We start from the raw sequence: 20,488 nt of genomic DNA, 5'->3' as shown, positions 1-20,488 counted from the left end.
TTCTTCCTGCAGATTCGTCTCTGTGGTTTTTGGTCCTCCAAGGTTTCTGGAGGCTATAGTTTACGTACCTTTGTCGGTTTTGAACGATTACCGAAACCATGTCGTCCTCCAGCGCGCTCAACAAGCAGCCTCCGATCCAGTCTACGGCTGGAGCCGTACCTGTCCGCAATGAGAAAGGTAAAGTGACTGTGTGCAACCTGCTGGCAGTAATGGGAGAGTTTTGTTGTAGTAGGCCGCAAATCTATGCATCAATGTAAACAGCAGTACGTTAATAAAAGCTCCAGGATTCATCTGCTGGCAGTGTTTATTTCACTAGGCTGTGATATATATTTCCATCTTGTCATAGCTTAGTGAACGTATGCTATGGGCGGACTTAGCACATAACAAGTGGTCCGAGGGATAAGCGGTTTTATATATCACATAACAAGCAGTCGGAGGGATAAGCGGTGTTATATATCACATAACAAGCGGTCAGAGGGATAAGCGGTGTTATATATGCGGTGTTATATATCACATAACAAGCGTTCAGAGGGATAAGCGGTGTTATATATCACATAACAAGCGGTCAGAGTGATAAGCGGTGTTATATATCACATAACAAGCGGTCAGAGGGATAAGTGGTGTTATATATCACATAACAAGCGGTCAGAGGGATAAGTGGTGTTATATATCACATAACAAGCGGTCAGAGGGATAAGTGGTGTTATATATCACATAACAAGCGGTCGGAGGGATAAGCGGTGTTATATAGCACATAACAAGTGGTCAGAGGGATAAGCGGTGTTATATAGCACATAACAAGTGGTCAGAGGGATAAGCGGTGTTATATATCACAACAAGCGGTCAGAGGGATAAGCGGTGTTATATAGCACATAACAAGTGGTCAGAGGGATAAGCGGTGTTATATATCACATAACAAGTGGTCAGAGGGATAAGCGGTGTTATATATCACATAACAAGTGGTCAGAGGGATAAGCGGTGTTCTATATCATAAAAAGAGGTCAGGGGAAAAAGCGGTGTGACATATGACATAACAAGCGGACAGATCGATAAGTGATATTTCTATGGTAACCGAATGACTGGTACAGGCCTAGAACTTTGGTAGAAATCGATAGATCTGTGTATACATTTTGTACGTATAATGTGCTGTATATAAACAAATACAACTAAAGATCAGAGCTGGAGGATGGAAATGAGGCATGTAATAAAAGTGTAAGCCAGCTCCATGTAATAAACCTTGTGTGTTTAGTCCGAAAGAACATCTGTCACGTACACACTGCCCTGTCAGAGAACAGCGCAATTTGGATTTCCAGCGAGCCAACCATCATTTGCCTTTACAATAAGCGGTCACAACATTTCAGTGCATTCTAACATAACCGTCTTTGAGCGATACAGCCTTTGACTGTTCATCTACTGGGAGGGAAAACGCAGTCAAATGGCATACCATATATACACCCCATTACTGGCCACATAAATACGCATAAGTGCAGCCCACCGGACTGGCCAACTTTTCCGGAACTACACAACATAAATACAGCATACCTATCATATATACAAAAAGGCATATAATGTCCCCTATATAGGCTGGATTGACACGCAGCGTTTTTGTACAGTTTATGGCATTATTAATTGTGTGGGTTTCTTTAGTCCATAAAGATGCCATGATTAAATGCCCGTGATTGGTGTGTTCTTCTGATGGGGATGTTAGACTGTGGGCATCATTGGGAGTGCTCTCTCTATATACTGCTGTGTGTGGTGCTTCTGTATGAAGGATAATACATTATATAGTCAATCTCAAGCTTTACTTGCTTTAACCTGACTTTGACCGACTTTAGGTGAAATATCGATGGAAAAGGTGAAGGTCAAGCGATATGTCTCCGGTAAAAGACCAGACTATGCGCCGATGGAATCATCTGATGAAGATGAGGAGTTCCAGTTTATTAAGAAAGGGAAAGAGCAGGATGTAGAAGTGGAGGAACCGCCTGAAGAAAGCACCAGTGATCCTCGTCTGCTTCGATTGCAGAACCGTATGAATGAGGATGTGGAGGAGAGGTAACCCGTCTCTTTATATCCCCTTCACTCTTGTGCAAATCATCTTAGTGTAAAAGTCACAGGACTTCATCAGGCAGACATGTAATGTCTCTAATGTCAATTTGCCAGTAAAACCTCCCATTTGTCAGTGTCGGCTCTTACATGAGACCGATACTGACTCTTGAGATCACTGTTTTGTTTACTTCTACACTCAACCCTCCCCCCCCCCCCCCCCCCCCATTTATAGCATCATATTCCAACACTTCTTCATGAGTCCTTCAAATATTTTTTTGCCAGATTGGCTAGACACCGTAAGATTGTAGAGCCTGAGGTGGTGGGTGAAAGCGAGTCCGAGTCTGAACCAGGAGAAGACTGGCATGTGGAAAGGGAAGAAACCAGTGAGGAGGAGGAGGAAGAGGTGGATGATGAGGTGAGTTATTACATACACCTACACTACACAATTCCCTACACAACATTTTTCTGATCTCATCCTTAAATTGAAATATTATAGTCCAGATGATTTACATATTGAATAAATCTGTGTACATTGCCTTAAAGAGTCTGCAACCAGGTGGAAAACAAGCCATCGGGGGGTTCCAGTATAGTAAATGAGGTTCCCGCTTGGCTGATTAACATTACATACTTGTGTGCCGTGGAAGTGAACATATGGTTTCTCCCTGGAACGCTTAGGCCTCATGCACACGACCGTAGCCATGTGCACGGCCGTGATTTCCGGGTCGGACGGCCACGGAGTGACAGCCGCGGGCCGCCCGCAAATTGCGGGCTGTGCACATGGCCACGGCCATTATTTTTAATGAGCCTGGACCGCTGAACATGGCCGTAATAAGGCTTGCCCGTACTTTCTGCGGTCAGGGCTCCGGGGCCATGCACAAACCGTGAAAACCACGGTCGTGTGCATGGCCCCATAGGAATGAATGGGGCCGCAATTCTCCCGTGGATTTTCGGGGGAATTGCGGCCGCAAAAGCAAGTTCGTGTGCATGGGGTCTTAAAGCGGTTTTACAGCCAATAAAAATTGATGACCTATCCGGATAGGCCATCAACAGCTGATGGGTCAGGGTCCGAATCCCAGGACCCTGCCGATCAGCTGTTTTTTTCTACTTGCTCACTGTGAATGTTTGACACGGATGTAGCGGTGATTCACAGGTATGCCGCCTGTTCTCCTTTTGAAGTGAATGGGAGAAAAGGCTGCAATACCTGTGAATCGCAGGTAAATGTGTGTCGTACATTCACCGGGAGCAAGAAGAAAGTAAGGGGAAGCAGTTCTCGTGCGAGCGCTGCGGCCCCTTCAAAACAGCTGATAAGTGTTTTTATCTGATCCTCTTCAGAATCTTCCTCGAGTTTTCGATCTGGTGAAAACTTTTGAGTTACAATCTGGCTTCAAGGTGAATGTCAATAAATGTGAATTACTAGATCTGTCAAGAAACAAGCCCTCCCCCAACTGGGCCACATTCCAGTTACCTTATCTAAAAATTCTATCAAATACCTAGGGATACATATTACTTGCACTCCCGACTCGTTATATATACTGAACTACCCTCCCTTAATATCTAAAATCATTAACTAACTAAAACGCTGGCGCCACTTGCCCCTCTCCTTTATGGGTAAATGCCACTTAATTAGGATGGTTAGCTTCCCCAAACGATTGTACCCAATGCAAACCATCCCCTTCTCCTAAAACATGCAGATATTTTAAAATAAAGCTAATAAGGGGCCTGGAGAATTTAAGTTGAAAAGAGACGACTAAGGAGGGACATGATTAATTTATATAAATATATGAATGGCACATACAAAAAATATGGTGAAATCCTGTTCCATGTAAAACCCCCTCAAAAAACAAGGGGGCACTCCCTCCGTCTGGAGAAAAAAAGGTTCAACCTGCGGAGGCGACAAGCCTTCTTTACAGTGAGAACTGTGAATCTATGGAATAGTCACCGCAGGAGCCGTCACAGCAGGGACAGTAGACGGCTTTAAAAAAGGGTTAGATAATTTCCTAGAACTTAAATGTATTAGCTCCTATGTGTAGAAATGTTTCCCTTCCCTTTTCCCGTCCCTTGGTTGAACTTGATGGACGTGTCTTTTTTCAATCGTACCAACTATGTATCTATGGCACGTTGAAAGAAAAACAGGCCAAATCTACAACATCTTTGATGTTCAGGGCCTGGAGCAGAGAATTTCCAGACTTGGATTTGACAAAAAAGCTATTAGAAGGATGGTCAAGGGTGGGAAAGGCGGTTATAAATGAGCAATGGAGGGAAACCCACTTTAAATTCCTACATAGATCCATCTATGGCTTTGACATACCCCCACAACCTAATGCTCCAGATAGGCTGGTGGCTTGCCCAAGGTGCAACAACCTCAAAACGAACCTTATACATGGGTAATGGAGATGTCCTAAACTAGTACCGTACTGGGAAGAAATATTCGTGTTTATAAGAACACTTGGGGGATGTCACTTCCCATGGACCCCCTACCCCTTTTATTCCATGTGCTACCGGACTGTTCACGCTCTTTGCAAGCGTTGCACGCATTTTTGGTGGAGGCTAAACGCAGCATACTGGCTTACACCACAGGTTACAACAATTGCTGAACTAATATCACAAATGAAAAAAATTCTACATATGGATAGGCTAGAAATTGAATGTACTGCAGAAGCTAAAGCCTCAAAGTTCTTCCAGAAATGGAAAACTTTCATATGCAAACATTTCCAACCAAACTAAAATACGGAGCTGATGACCCCCTTTTACTACACATCGTGGTACTTGACTAGGGACATTGATGGTACGCTTGGGAACCTGAAATGTTAGAGAATTTTGGGAAAGAGGTATTTATTGATATGTAGCGTACCTGCTTAGAAATTAGGATCTGGCTGTTCTTGTAAACACATTCCAATAATATACTTTGTGTCCTTGGACTTTGGGGGTTGTTTGGCTTGGTTAAACTGTTGTTTAAACATTTATACATCTTCTGTAATGAGACAGTCTGTTACCATGTATATACTGTATTTTATTTTGTACCAGTCATACATTATTGCTTATTGTTTAGCTATGAAAAATCAATAATGTTTAAAAAAAACAAACAAACAGCTGATCGGTGGGGGTTCCGGGAGTCGGACCTGGACCCATCAGCTATTAATTGCCTATCCTGAGGATACGTCATGAATTTTTATTTCCTAGAAAACCCTTTTAACCAAACAGGGTGCATAGGAGCACCTGTTTTTTTTTTTTTTGTATTTTAGATGCCCTGCAATAAGTCAATCAGTTAAAGGGGTTGTCTCAAGAGCTATAACATTTACTTACATAGTATAACGCCGCCTGGTGTTCAAAGTGTATAGAAATGTGCATGTCTACCTAATGAGGTAAATGTTGGTGGACATGCTTACTCAGTCACTCTCCCGACAGCCCGTTCTCGGCATAGTGATCCTCTGTTCCCTGCAGTGCAGCCAATATAAATGTTTTTTCCCTGCTTGTCAGGTAAGGAGCAGAGCCTCTGCAGTAGCGTTGCAGTATAGCTGAGGAGACTCCTTCTGCAGGGAAGTAAGTAGGGACTACCAAATATTCTGCTACCAGAGGGGGAAGGAGATGGATTCTGCTCAGTCCCTCCCCCAGCAGCACAGATTAGCAGCAGTACTAAGAGGGACACATGGAACCAAAAAAAGATGTTTTATGCGAGAAACACTGCAAATGACTTTGAAACAGCTATTAACATATTTCAGGACCTTTGGTAATAAAATGATGTGTGGGATAACTCCTTTAATGGGACAATGCACATATTTCTTTAAATACTATTTTTTTTCTGTAGATGACTCCCTGACCCAAAATACTTGTCTTGTGACCAGTGTGTTACTTTTATGCGTTTTTAGTTCAGTCCTCTCTGTGTATTTGTTAGGAAATTGAGCGTCGTCGTACAATGATGCGCGAGAGAGCTGCAGAGAGGAAAAATGATGAGATGGAAGTGATGGAGGTGGAAGATGAATGGAAATCAGGAGACGAGTCAGCGTCTGAATCCGAATATGAGGAATACACAGACAGTGAAGATGAAACTGAACCAAGACTGAAACCAGTTTTTATTAGAAAGTGAGTAAATGAGGCTTTGGACTTATTGCATTTTTTTTCAAGGAGAACTATCAGAAGTATTCTATTTAAAAAGCTTTCTTCTTATTTCTGTTATCCGTGCTTGAAGAGGCAGGACAAAAGCCTCCAACCATTCTACCCTAATGTTCCCCATGACAAGAGTTCCTGTACTATGCACTGGCCTTGTCCAGCCTTGTCATAGGGATGCTGTGTAGATCCAGTTCACCACCCATGTTCACACAACAAATACACACATAACTGCCAATATTCAGGCCAGATAGGATGTGGACGACCCTATGACAATGCTGAACAAGGCCAGAGCACTCACAGGAAGTGTTGCCATGTGGACTTTGGAGTAGAGAATCAGCAATTGTTGAACCAGTAACTTCAAATTAACTTGCAGTGGTACTAAAAATATGCAATATTGTAAACTATAAAAAAAAAATTTGAAAAAATCTTTCACATTGTTTATGTACACCACTTTTGTGTTAGAAAATTGTGAAGTAAGCATGGTTAATGCGGTTTGAAGCGAGACAACTTTGATATTTCTAATTTAATTTCCTCAACATTTTAAGTGCAGTATGGCAAATGTTTCCTGGATATTTTACAGAGGACTCCTGTTTTTTTACAAGGTCTTTGTAACCAACGCACGAGGCAGTGCTAGCACCGGAAATCGATTATAAAATCTGAATGTAAGATTTATGCCCTAACCTGTTGAGATCATCCCTTACAATGCCGATGGTGGAGTACTACTGAATTCTGTCAATTGCTTTCTAGTACCACACTACAACCTTTTGCAGTCTGTAGCTAAAGATCATCTAACAGAATTTTCAATATCGAGCAGCAAATCTCCTTGACAGAAAGACAAAAGCTAACTCTGTGAATCCTACCTCTTTCAGGAAGGACAGGGTAACCGTTCAGGAAAGAGAAGCTGAAGCAATTAAGCAGAAAGAAGTAGAGGCAGAAGCCAAGCGTATGGCGGAGGAAAGACGTAAATACACATTAAAGGTAAGTATTCATCCTAGGTCTGAAAAATGACAGGTCAGCTGTCACATCAAAGCAGTTTAACACCCACTTGTCTTGCAGATTGTAGAAGAGGAGGCAAAGAAAGAGATCGAGGAGAACAAGAGGTCCCTAGCTGCACTGGATGCTCTAAACACAGATGATGAGAATGATGAGGAAGAGTATGAGGCCTGGAAAGTACGAGAATTGAAACGCATCAAGCGTGACCGTGAAGAAAGAGAAGCGTATGTTTGTTGTTTTTTTTTTTATTATTATATTCATGTCTATATTATTTCATAGCATATTAATACAATCTTGGATTTATATTACAAAGTTAACATGGTTTTACTGTGTATTAAATATTGATTGTATCCAGGACCTTTATTCGCATTGTGCAGGTAAATTTATTGCCACAAATTAGCCATTGAGTACACACTAGGGTTACAATTTCAAAATGGTCATGATTTATTTCCTTTTCCCTGAATCCCATAATAGAATGGAGAAGGAGAAGGCCGAGATTGAACGCATGCGTAACATGACCGAGGAGGAGCGCAGAGCAGAGCTTCGTGCCAATGGCAAGATAATAACCAACAAAGCACTGAAAGGAAAATACAAGTTCCTCCAGAAATACTACCACAGAGGAGCGTTCTTCATGGTAGGAGTTGATCCACTGATGACATTAAAATGTCTTTTATTCTAGTTTTACAAGAAATTTTATAGAAAATGATTTCATGGCATATATATTTTTTTCTTTTAGGATGAAGATGAGGACGTGTACAAAAGAGATTTCAGTGCTCCTACATTGGAGGACCACTTTAACAAAACCATTCTGCCAAAAGTCATGCAGGTACAGTTTGTATTGTAATATTTACATTTAGACAAATTAAACCTGGATTTTCTGTATTGCTGTATTTAAAGGGGTGTTCCCACTTCATTTTAAATTTTTTATTTAACCATTGTTCCTATAATCGCTATTAGAACTACTTGTAATTGACTTGCGTTATTGGTATTGCAATCTCTTGTTACTGTGATGGACGATGTACCGTACATTCATCACATGTACGTAACTCCCCCAATGTCTGGCATGTCATCAATCACGAGCAGTACATTGGGCTTGGTTGCTATTCTGAGCTACTGAACTTGTGCTGCTGAAGCTGAGACGCCACTTGGGATGCGTAGTTTTCCGCTATTACTGAAACTACTGTCATGCCATGCTTCCGGAAGTGCAGGGGCAACACAGCAGTGTGAGTCGGCGACCAGCATAGTGGGTAAAAAGCACAAGTAAAAAATAAATAAAAATAATCGCATGTTTTACAGCTTCTCACAAAAAACACCAGATATATAAAAAAAAAATCTGGAGCCTGGAAAACCCCTTTAAGAACTTATTCTGCTATAAACACCCAGCTTTTAGTTTAATATTTAGAGGTGCTTCCCTCACATTTATTTACTTAAATGGGAGAAGGCTGTAATACTGTGAAGCGTCGCGCTGCTACAAGTGTGTCGGCAATTCACAGCAGTAAAGGGAATGAAGGGGAAGCAGCGCTCGTATGAGTTCTGGGGCCCCTTCAAAACAGTCGGACCTCGACCAATCCGATATTGATGGCCTATCCTGAGGTTAGGCCATACATTTTTTTTTTTTTTAGGACTAGAAAACCCCTTTTTTAATTATTTTATGGCTGAACTACTATAGTGCAGTGCTCCCCCATCCCAATACTCCACAGTGCCTAGTGTAAAGAGTGCAGACATTGAGCCAGCAAGACCGTGTAGGAAATGTTGTTGGCTCTGAAGCCTGCAGAACTGTTTATGGCATTTATATACCGGCTGTAACTGAGGATCAGTGCAAGATAAGTAATGCAATGCATATGCACATTTACTCAACTTTTTATGTGGATTCATTATATATGTAATTTGTTAAATGGTGTTAAAGATGGATATACCCCTATAATATATATGCAATGTATGTCCAGCTTTAGTATAGAAAAGTTATCAAATAGTCACGTTTTGTATTAATTGTTAAATAGAAATCAATTTAAACTATTTCTCTTCACTTTTCACTTCAGGTCAAAAACTTTGGTCGTTCTGGACGAACAAAATACACTCACTTGGTTGATCAAGACACAACGTCATTTGACTCTGCTTGGGGACAAGAGAGCGCCCAGAATACGAAGTTCTTTAAGCAGAAGGCAGCTGGTGTTAGAGACGTGTTTGAGAGACCATCTGTGAAGAAGAGGAAGACGAATTAATGGACTAATTGAGATTTTTTTTTTTTTTTTTTAATTCCCATAGAGTTCCCAAATACAATTGTAAAGAACATTTGCCTTTTTTTTTTTTTTATATATAATATTGACAAGCTTATTGGCTATTTTGACGATTTATGGTCATTATGTAAATATTTTCCCTGGACTATACATACTTCTTTTCAAATTTAAAGAGTGTCTGGTTGTCTCAAGTCTTTGTTGTAGGATAGAAAGAATGCATGAATATTTTCTTGGTCTATTTTCTAATTTGCATATGGTTGTACTGTTTGCATGAGCCCTCATTGTCCAGGGGTCTAAAGGGTTCCAAGAATCAAGTATTAAAATTGGAGTGCATTTTAACGATGGGTCAAAGTGACCATCATCAGCAACCCACGTAATCGCCATCATAAGCAACCGAGGTAATCGCCATCATCAGGGTGCACGTAACTGATATCTTCCATTGACATCTGTACCAGTACGTTGATATGGTAGATGAGATGCTAAAGTCCTGCTGTTCCCTAATGTAGTTTCCATATAATCATAGCAATAACACAGAGATTGGAAATTTTGTTTTTGTCAATAGCGAACAGCTCACAATGACCAAATTCGACACATGATTATAACTATGACCTGACATTCATACGGTAACAATTATGGCTACGGTAGGCCTTGGACGTAGCAAAGTGTTTAGAAGGTAGTTTAGCATCTGATAGGATGCCCATTCCGACCCAGGATTTAAATCCAGATAAGAAATCACGACCAATGCCATCATGTTTCTTAAATGGAAAAACCAGTGTATACGTATTAGGCTGGTTTCGCAAGTGTCATATTTTTCTGTAGAGTTTTTGTTGCGATTTTGTAATGCATTTTGTTTTAGGGTATGTTCACACAGGGCGGATACGCTTCACACTAGAACCCGGGGATTCTGGCCGAAAAACAGCACCAAGTGGTGCCGAATTTAAAGCGGAAACACTGCTGGAAAACAAAAGCCAATACTTGCCCCTGGTTGTTGCCATAGCAACTGGTTCCTCTCTTCTCCCTGCAGCCCGGCCTCCTGGGATTGGCTGCAGCAGTCACATGAAATTACATGTCATCCCAGGAGGCCGGGCTGCACGGAGAACAGAGGAACGTGTTGCTATGACAACGCCCAGGGGGTAATTATTGGCCATTTTATTTTGAACCCAAAAAAGTTTTCGTTTTTTTTATAATTTGCGATTATTGCTGCTTTTCCATCGCAAAAATCACAACATTTGCTATTGTGGGTTTTACCTCCCAATTGAATATAGTGGTGAAAACCCGCAACAAAAGAGCAGCGATTCCATGGCATAAATTGCGGTATTTTTCTTTTAATCCGCAGCATGTCAGATCAATTTATAAACAGTTTCTCGGCAGATTTTTTTTTCTGCAGTGTATGCATGAGATTTATACAAATCTCATCTACTCTTCTCTTACTACTGTAATACGCTGTGTATTCTCCGCAATTCATTCTGTTGTGGAAGATCCGCAGCTAATCTGAACTGTGAAGATACCTTTAAAATTACAGTAAAATAATTTACTGTCATTTTAAATAAAATTTGACAAAAACAACATGTGTGAACCCAGACTTATAAAAATACCGTAGCTGGCCTGGACAATTGTGTGAACATTTAACATATTAAGGGGAAATGTGACACTTGAAATAAAGCTGTTGTTTTACTGAACCTGTAAATAAAACACAAAAAAAAACACCTTTATTTTCTGATGCAACCCAACTTTTTGGATTGTTTACTCTTGTTGTCTATAGAAGTTATTTTTGTTTGGATCCTAAAGTCTATATTCATCTACCCCTGGAATACATTTAGCAGCATGACCGCCACACAACAAATATATTGTAGGGGTTTTCTGTAAATAAACCTTGATCTTTTTTTAATGAAGTTCTGCAACTTTCTAATACACGGTGTCCACAATTATTAGTCAAGTGAATATTTTGACCAAATCATTATTTTTATTCATTCATATTTTCCAACTCCAAGTTGTATAAACTTGACTTCTTATTGGATGAAGCATATCATGTGATCTGTATTTATGTAATGAGGGAGGGTGAGGCCTAAGGAGACCAAGACCCTATATCAAGGTGTGCAAAATTATTAGGCAGCTTGTTTCCTATAGCAAAATGGGCCCAAAAAAATAAATTGTTAAAAGTCTTTCACAGGGATGTATCTTGAAATTGCTAAGATATTGGGGCCTGATCACAGAACCATCAAACGTTTTGTTGCAAATAGACAACAGAGTCGCAAGAAACGCAAATTAGCTGCTAAAGATTTGGGAAGAATCAAACGTGGAGCGACCAGGAACCTGTTCTTCTCCAGTGCTGTCATATTCTAGGGGGAGAAGGGCCAAGAAATATCTGAAGACAGATTTTTCAAAGGTTTTATGGACTGATGAGATGAGAGTGGCTCTTGACGGACCAGATGGATGGGTCTGTGGCTGGATCAGTAACGGGCACAGAGCTCCACTTTGACTCAGAGGCCAGCAACGTGGAGTTGGGGTACTGCTATGGGCTGGTATTATTAAAGATGGAACTAGTTGGACCTTTTCGTGTTGAAGATGGACTAACAATCAACTCCCAAACCTACTGCCAGTTTTTAGAAGACACTTTCATCAGGCAGTGGTACAGGAAAAAGTTGCATCTTTCAAGAAAACCATGATTTTTATGCAGGACAATGCTCCATCGCATGCAGCGAAGTACTCCACTGCATGGCTAGCCAGTAAAGGCCTTAAAGATGAAAGAATGATGACATGGCCCCTTCCTCACCGGACCTAAACCCTATTGAGAACTTGTGGGCCCTTCTTAAACCTCCGATTTATGGTGAAGGAGAACAGTATACCTGTCTGAACAGTGTCTGGGAGGCTGTGGTTGCTGCTGCACAAAAAAATGATTGTCAACAGATTAAGAAACTGACTCCATGGATGGACGGCTTATGACCGTTATTGAAAAGAAGGGCGGCTATATTGGTCACGGATTTTCTTTTTGGAAATGTCAGACATGTTTATTTGTACATTTTGAGTTGTTTGTTTATTATTCTCACTTTAACACCTTCAGGACTGAGCCTGTTTTGGCCTTGTGGACACATGATTTTTTCAAATCTGACTTGTGTCACTGTATGTGGTAATAACTTTGGAATGCTTTAACCTATCCAAGCAATTCTGAGATTGTTTTCTCGTGACACATTGGACTTTATGTTAGTGAAAAAATTTGGTCAATAAATCCAATATTTATTTGTGAAAAGCTTAAAATTTTCGAGAAAATTTGCAAAAATTAGCATTTTTCTAAATTCAAATGTATCTACTTGTAAAACAGATAGTAATACCACACAAAATAGTTACTAGTTAACCATTCCAATTTCCTTATCATCCTCAGCAGCACAATACAAATGGGTTAGTCATGTCTGGCTACTAGGACAGAAGCAAATAATACACGAGTGGTTAATCAATTAATCCGTATACTTAACCAGCATAGCCAGGGTATATAGGAAGGGCTGAGCCACTAACCACTTGTGTTTTTTTTCTTCTGTCCTACAGGACGATGTGTTTTATTCGTTACATGAATTATACCTTCTGCTTCCCGGCTTTTAAGCGTGCGCGTTATTAAGCCGAGGTTTATCACCTATGGATGATACTCTGAGGGTATTCCTCTTATTTATCCTAGTGTGTTCAAGGCGTCTGCCCGGCCCGTAGGCCGATTCCCTGTGGATCCGTCCTCCATGCTGCAACACACTGTGTTCCTGCCTTAGCTCCCATGCCTAGAAAAAAATGTATATGGGATGCGCACCTATGTTGACCATGTGGTGCAAAGGGGTTGGGCTGAAGTCCCAAAGTATATATTCACGATTACCCCAGCACTCACAAGAAAATATATTGCAAGTTGAATAGATCTATTTTTTCACAAAGCCGTATATCATATATTATTTCATATATAATCAGCGTTTTTATATGAATACATGAGTTGAATTGACTTAATAATGTGTAACTTCTGCGATCAGCTTAGAATGGCCATTCTAAGCTGAATGTGCCTGCTCTCGTCAGATCGCAGAAGTTACACATTATTAACCCCTTCCCGACATCCGCCGTATATATACGGCGCTGTCGGGAGGTGCTTCCCGCAAAGCGCCGTATATATACGGCGCAGTGATGGTGCGGGCTCAGAAGCAGAGCCGGCACCATCACCGCGGGGTGACAGCTGTATTATACAGCTGGCACCCTCCTGTAACTGCCAGGACCGGAGCTATTCTCCGATCCGGCAGATTAACCCCTCAGATGCTGCACTCAATAGAGCGCAGCATCTGATAGGTTTTCACCCGATCGGCAACCCAGTGATGCAATCGCTGGGTTGCTGTGGCAATCGGACGCCAGAAAATGGCGTCCGAGTCTGCCTTGTACGGGAGCCGATGAGGACCCGCCTGCGGCGTGTCCTCATAGGCTTGCTGTCAGTGAATAACTGACAGAGCTAATACACTGCACTACGTATGTAGTGCAGTGTATTAGAGTAGCGATCGGGGCATCAGGCCCTCATGTCCCCTAGTGGGACAAGTAAAAAAAGTAAAAAAAAGTTAATAAAAATGTGGTAAAACAATAAAAACACACACATTTCAAATAAAAATAAAGCTAAACTGACTTTTTTCCCATAGTAAGTCTTTTATTATGGGAAAAACCGTAAAAATAAAAAAAACTATACATAATTGGTATCGCCGCGTCCGTAACGACCCAAACGACAAAACTATTATGTAATTTATCCCGCACGGTGAACGCGGTAAAAAAAAAACATGAAAAACAGCGCCAGAATCTTTGTTTTTAGGTCACATCTCCTTCCAAAAAATGCTATAAAAAGTGATCAAAAAGTCACATTTACTCCAAAATAGTACTAATAAAAAACGACAATCCGTCCCGCAAAAAATAATCCCTGACACCGTTTCGTGCACGCAAAAATAAAAAAGTTATGGGTCTTAGAATATGGCGACACAGAAAACAAATGATTTTATAAAAAAAGTGATTTTATTGTGCAAAAGCTGCAATACATAAAAAAAACTATATAAATTTGGTATCGCCGTAATCGTATCGACCCGCAGAATAAAGCTAACATGTAATTTAGGGCACACTGTGGATGCCGATAAAAAAAACAATAAAAAACTATTCCAGAATTGCTTGTTTTTGGTAATTTCCTTTACCAAAAAATGAAATAAAAAGTGATCAAAAAGACGTATGTGTTCTAAAATGGCACCAATAAAATCTACAGCCCGTCTCGCAAAAAACAAGCCCGCACACCGCTCAATCAACTGAAAAAGAAAAACGTTATGGCACTAGTAATGCGGTGATGGAAAAACATCTCAATGCGCAGGCCGGAGGGGAACATTCCTTCAGTTTCAGGGCTCTAGTATTTAGGAACTAGGAAAGGGAATGGACATAGCACATCCGCTGGAAGCGAGGGCGCCCGTATTATACCAGCGCAAAACTTTCCCAGTAATATTTCCCAAACTACAAAGGAGAAAAAGTCCCCAAAAGGTGCAGAGCATTACAGAAGGGGGATTAGAAAGAAAACCGTTTATCAGTGTGACACCGGTCTGTGCATAACGGATAGCTTCACAGCGTAACACACATCTATGGATAATTGTATTATTTACCCCATTCTTATACCCTCTTATTATGCCCTGATGTACTCCGCACAGATTACATATACCCCTGATATACTCCGCACAGATTACATATGCCACCACATTATAAACGGAAATACCAGCAAAACCCCAAACAGAACTATTACCAAGCAAAATCCATGCTCAAAATGGCGGTCTTTCCCTTCTTAGCCCTACAGTGTGCCCAAACAGCAATTTATGGCCACAAGTAAGGCATTACCATACCCGGGAGAACCCGCTTAACAATTTATGGGGTAAGATTCTCTAGGGGCACAACATCTTGTGCGGTGAATGGGCAGATCAGTGGAGAAATTGCAATTTTCACTTTGCACAATCCACTGCGTATTCATTTCTGAAAAACACCTGTGGAGTCTAAATTCTCACTACACCCCTTGATAAATGCCTTTAGGGGTGTAGTTTCTAAAATGGGGTCACTTTTGTTTGGTACATCAGCGGTTTTGCAAATGCAACATGGCGTCCGCAAACCATTCCAGCAAAATCTACGCTCCAAAAGATAAATACCGCTCCTTTTCTTCTGTATGCTCCCATATATGTAAACAGCTGATTATAACCACATATGGGTTGTTACCGTACTCGGGAGAAATTACTTTACAAATGTTGGGGTGCTTTTTCTTCTCTATTCTTTGTAAAAATGAAAAATGTTGATCTAAAACGACATCTTGTTGGAAAAAAAATTATTTTTCATTTTCATGGCTTAATTCTAATTAATTCAGCAAAAAACCTTTGGGATCAAAATTTTCACTATACCCCTAGATGATTCCTCAGGGGGTGCAGTTTCCCAAATGGAGTCACTTTTGGGGTGTTTCCACTGTACTAGTACTACAGGGACTCAGCAAATGTGACATGGCGCCCAGAAACCATTCCAAAATCCAAATGGTGCTAGTTCCATTCTGAGCCCTACCGTGTGTCCAAACAGATGTTTGTGACCACATGTGGGGCATTGTTTTACTCGGGAGAAGTTGCTTTACAAATGTTATGGTGCTTTTTCTCCTTCAGTCCTTGTGGAAATGAAAAAAAAAAACCTAAACCTACATTTTCTTTGAAAAAATTTACATTTTCATTTTTACGCCCTATTTCCAATAAGTTCTGTAAAACACCTGTGGGGTCAAACTGCTCACTGTACCCCTAGATAATTTCCTCATGGGGTGTAGTTTCCAAAATGGGGTCACTTGTTGGGGGTTTCCACTGTTTTGTCCCCTCAGGGGCTTTGCAAATGCAACATGGCCTCCGCAAACCATTCCTGCTAAATTTGAGTTCCAAAAGCCAAATGGCGCTCTTTCCCTTCTCAGCCTCGCCGTGTGTCCAAACAGCCGTTTATTACCACATGTGGGGTACTGTTTTACTCGGGAGAAATTTCTTTACAAATTTTACAGTGCTTTTTCTCCTTTAGTCCTTGTGGAAATGAAAAAAAATTAGCTAAACCTAAATTTTATTTGAAAAAATGTAGATTTTCATTTTCACAGCCTACTTCCAAAAATTTCTGCAAGAAATCTGTGGGGTCAAAATGCTCACTATACCCCTAGATAATTTCCTCAAGGGGTATAGTTTACAAAATGGGGTCACTTGTTGGGGGTTTCCACTGTTTTGTCCCCTCAGGGGCTTCGTAAATGTGACATGGCCTCCGCAAACCATTCCTGCTAAATTTGAGCTCCAAGAGCCAAATGGCGCTCTTTCCATTCTAAGCCCTGTCGTGTGTCCAAACAACCGTTTATTACCACATGTGGGGTATTCTTTTACTCGGGAGAAATTGCTCTACAAATGTTGTGGTGCTTTTTCTACTTTAGTTCTTTTGGAAATGAAAAAAAATTAGCTAAACCTACATGTAATTTGAAAAAATGTAGATTTTCATTTTCATGGCCTAGTTCCAAAAATTTTTGCAAAAAAACTGGCCGGTCAAAACTCTTGCTACACCCCTAAATAAATTCGTTGAGGGGTGTAGTTTCCCAAATGGGATCACTTTTGGGGGGTTTCCACTGTTTTAGTTCCACAAGACCTGTTCAAAGCTGATATGGTGCCTAAAATATATTCTAATAAAAAGGAGGCCCAAAATCCACCAGGTGCTCCTTTGCTTCTGAGGCCGGTGCTTCAGTCCAATAGTATGCTACAGCCATATGTGGGATATTTCCTAAAACTGCAGAACCTGGGCAATAAATATTGAGTGGCATTTCTTGGGTAAAACCTTCTGTGGTACAAAAAAAATGGATTCAAAATGAATTTCTGGAAAAAAATAATGAACTTTGTAAATTTCACCTCTACTTTGCCTTAATTCCTGCGCAATGTCTAAAGGGTTAAGAAACTTTCTAAATGCTGTTTTGAATACTTTGAGGGGTGCAGTTTTTAAAATGGGGTGACTTATTGGGGGTTTCTAATATCTAAGGACCTCAAAGCCACTTCACAACTGAACTGGCCCCTGTAAAAATAGCATTTTTAAATTTTCTTGAAAATGTGAGAAATTGCTGCTAAAGTTCTAAGCCTTGTAACGTCCTAGAAAAATAAAATGATGTTCAAAAAACGATGCCAATCTAAAGTAGACATATGGGGGATGTTAATTAGCAACATTTTTGTGTGTTATAACTGCCTGTCTTACAAGCAGATACATTTAAATTGAGAAAAATGCTAATTTTTGCAATTTTTCGCTAAATTTTGGTGTTTTTCACAATTAAATACTGAATGTATCGGGCAAATTTTGCCAGTAACATAAAGTCCAATGTGTCACGAGAAAACAATCTCAGAATCGCTTGGATAGGTAAAAGCATTCCGGAGTTATTACCACATAAAGTGAAACATGTCAGATTTGAAAAATGAGGCTCTGTCAGGAAGGTCAAAAGTGGCCAAAGAGGGAAGGGGTTAAGTCACTTCAACTCATGTATTCATATAAAAACGCTGATTATATATGAAATAATATATGATATACGGCTTTGTGAAAAAATAAATCTATTCAACTTGCAATATATTTTCGTGTTTTCTTGTGAGTGCTGGGGTAATCGTGACTATATTAGCACCCATGCCCGGCAGTCGGCTCCGTTTGGGGGTGCAGTCTCGCTTCTATTGGCTATACGGGTATGACGAGCAGCTAGCTCTTTCCATAAGGACACTATTTCCCAATGTTATTCCTCTGAAGGTCGCCCGCTTCCAGCAAACATCAGTGCTCACTCTACTCGTTCTACCACTACCTCATGGGCAGAAAGGAATTATGTATGTTTTGACCAGATTTGCAGAGCTGCAACGTGGGCCTCTTCATCAACGGTTGCAAACCATCATAGACCGGACATCCCTGCCTCTACAGATGCAGCCTTTGGCAGACGTGCTTGAAGCAGTTGTTTCATCCCCCCCTTAATATTGCTTCTCAAATCCCATTTGTATTGTGCTGCCGAGGATGATAAGGAAAGCTAAAATTGTCTTACGCGTAATTTTCCTTTCCTTGAATCCGAAGGTAGCACAACTTTCCGCCCCTAAAGTTTATTGCTACATATTTACACAAGTGGTTAGTGGCTCAGCCTTTCCTATATACCCTGGCTATGCTGGTTAAATGTACTGATTCATTGATTAACCACTCATGTGTTTTTTTTCTTCTGTCCTAGTAGCCAGGAGACATGACTAACCCTATTTGTATTGTGCTGCCTTCGGATTCAAGGAAAGGAAAATTACAGGTAAGACAATTTTAGCTATGTCTACTTTATGTTTGCATCGGTTTTTTTCAGAGACCAGTTCAGATCTGAAGTGGCTTTGAGGGCCTTCTATATTAGAAAGTCCCCATAAATCACCCCATTTTGAAAACGGCATCCCTCAAAGTATTCAAAACTGAATTCAGAAAGTATTTTAACTCTTTGGGTATGTACACACGAGGTCATTACCTCCGTAATTGACGGACGTATTTAGGCCGCAAGTACCGGACCGAACACAGTGCAGGGAGCCGGGCTCCTAGCATCATACTTATGTACGACGCTAGGAGTCCCTGCCTCGCTGCCGGACAACTGTCTCGTACTGAAAACATGATTACAGTACGGGACAGTTGTCCGGCAGCGAGGTAGGGACTCCTAGCATCGTACATAAGTATGATGCTAGGAGCCCGGCTCCCTGCACTGTGTTCGGTCCGGTACTTGCGGCCGAAATACGTCCGTCAATTACGGACGTAATGACCTCGTGTGAACATACCCTTTAGGCGTTTCACAGGAATTAAAGCAAAGTAGAGGTGAAATTTACAAATTATTTTTTTTTAGCTGAAATTAATTTGTAATACATTTTTTTCTGTAACACGGAAGGTTTTACCAGAGAAACGCAACTCAATATTTATTGCCAAAATTCTGCAGTTTTTAGAAATATCCAACATGTGGCTCTAGTGCGGTAATGGACTGAAACACAGGCCTCAGAAGCAAAGGAACACCTAGTGGATTTTGGGGCCTCCTTTTTTTAGGACATATTTTAGGCACCATGTCCGGTTTAAAGAGGTCTTGTGGTGCCTAAACAGTCGAAACCCCCCAAAAGTATAGTTAGCATTTTGACCCCACAGGTTTTTTGTAGAATTTAATGGAATTAGGCAGTGAAAATTAATATCAACATTTTTGTCCACTAAAATGTTGAATTTTTTAATTTTCACAAGGGATAAAAGAGAAAAAGCACCCCAACATTTGAAAAGCAATTTCTCCCAAGTACAGCAATACCCCATATTTGGTCATAAATGTTTTCTTATTACAAATGAATTAACCCTTTCAGGACTGATCCTTTTTTGCTTTTTCATTTTTGTTTTTCACTCCCCGCCTTCCAAGAGCCATAACTTTTACATTTTTTCTGTCAATAGAGCGGTGTGAGGGCTTATTTTTTTGTGGGAGGAGTTGTAGTTTCTATTGACACCATTTAAAGTACCATATAATGTACTGGGAAATTGAATAAAAATTATTTGCGGGTTGAAATTGGAAAAAACTGTGATTCCTCCATTTGTTTTGGGGTTTTGTTTTTACGTCTTTCACCGTGCGGTAAAAATGACAACTTTAGTTTTATTCTGCGTCTCAATACAATTATCGTGATACCAAATTTATATAGGTTTTTTATATTTTACTACTTTTACAAAGAAAAGACTATTTGTTAAAAAAAAATAAATTGTGAGAGGCATAACTTTTTATTTTTTGGTCGATTGAGCGGTGCAAGGGCTTATTTTTGGCTGGTCGAGCTGTAGCTTTTATTGGTACCATGTTATGGTACATACAACTTATAGATCACGTATTGACCTCAATAGTGATGGAAACTTTGCTACTGGTGTCACCGTTGTGAACGGGTTCCGTTGTTTAGGCGGAATCAATAGCGCAGTTGACAATGCAAAACAACGAAACCCTGCCACAGCGGTGACAAACGGAAACCTTTAGCAACGTTTCCGTCACCATTGAGATCAATGGTGAGGGAAACGGAAGCGGAGGTTTCAGTTTTCCTTTCTGTTGAGAGGTT

The 20,488-nt window shown here is 40.5% G+C and overlaps 1 protein-coding gene across 1 annotated transcript; it reads left to right on the top strand.

The window, feature by feature from the left end:
• Nucleotide 1: 1 nt before the first annotated feature.
• On the top strand, nucleotides 2-11,275 carry MFAP1 (microfibril associated protein 1). The gene is made up of 9 exons (XM_075858117.1): nucleotides 2-177; nucleotides 1,836-2,052; nucleotides 2,329-2,461; nucleotides 5,939-6,126; nucleotides 7,023-7,131; nucleotides 7,210-7,370; nucleotides 7,621-7,780; nucleotides 7,883-7,972; nucleotides 9,186-11,275. Exons 1-9 carry the CDS (start codon nucleotides 99-101, stop codon nucleotides 9,366-9,368), a joined length of 1,320 nt encoding a protein of 439 aa, XP_075714232.1. The 5' UTR covers nucleotides 2-98; the 3' UTR covers nucleotides 9,369-11,275.
• The last annotated feature ends 9,213 nt before the right edge of the window (nucleotides 11,276-20,488 follow it).

This window comes from Rhinoderma darwinii, chromosome 3, assembly GCF_050947455.1.
Source record: "Rhinoderma darwinii isolate aRhiDar2 chromosome 3, aRhiDar2.hap1, whole genome shotgun sequence".
In the NCBI taxonomy this organism is placed as follows: Eukaryota; Metazoa; Chordata; class Amphibia; order Anura; family Rhinodermatidae; genus Rhinoderma; species Rhinoderma darwinii.
This window is presented reverse-complemented; position numbering and strand designations above follow the sequence as displayed.

Bases quoted from the DNA above. Each gene is read 5' to 3' on its own strand.
- MFAP1 (XM_075858117.1), top strand. From the start codon at position 99: ATGTCGTCCTCCAGCGCGCTCAACAAGCAGCCTCCGATCCAGTCTACG. The intron at 2,053-2,328 runs GTAACCCGTCTC...TTTTTTTGCCAG, and splicing joins AATGAGGATGTGGAGGAGAG to ATTGGCTAGACACCGTAAGA. The intron at 7,781-7,882 runs GTAGGAGTTGAT...TTTTTCTTTTAG, and splicing joins ACAGAGGAGCGTTCTTCATG to GATGAAGATGAGGACGTGTA.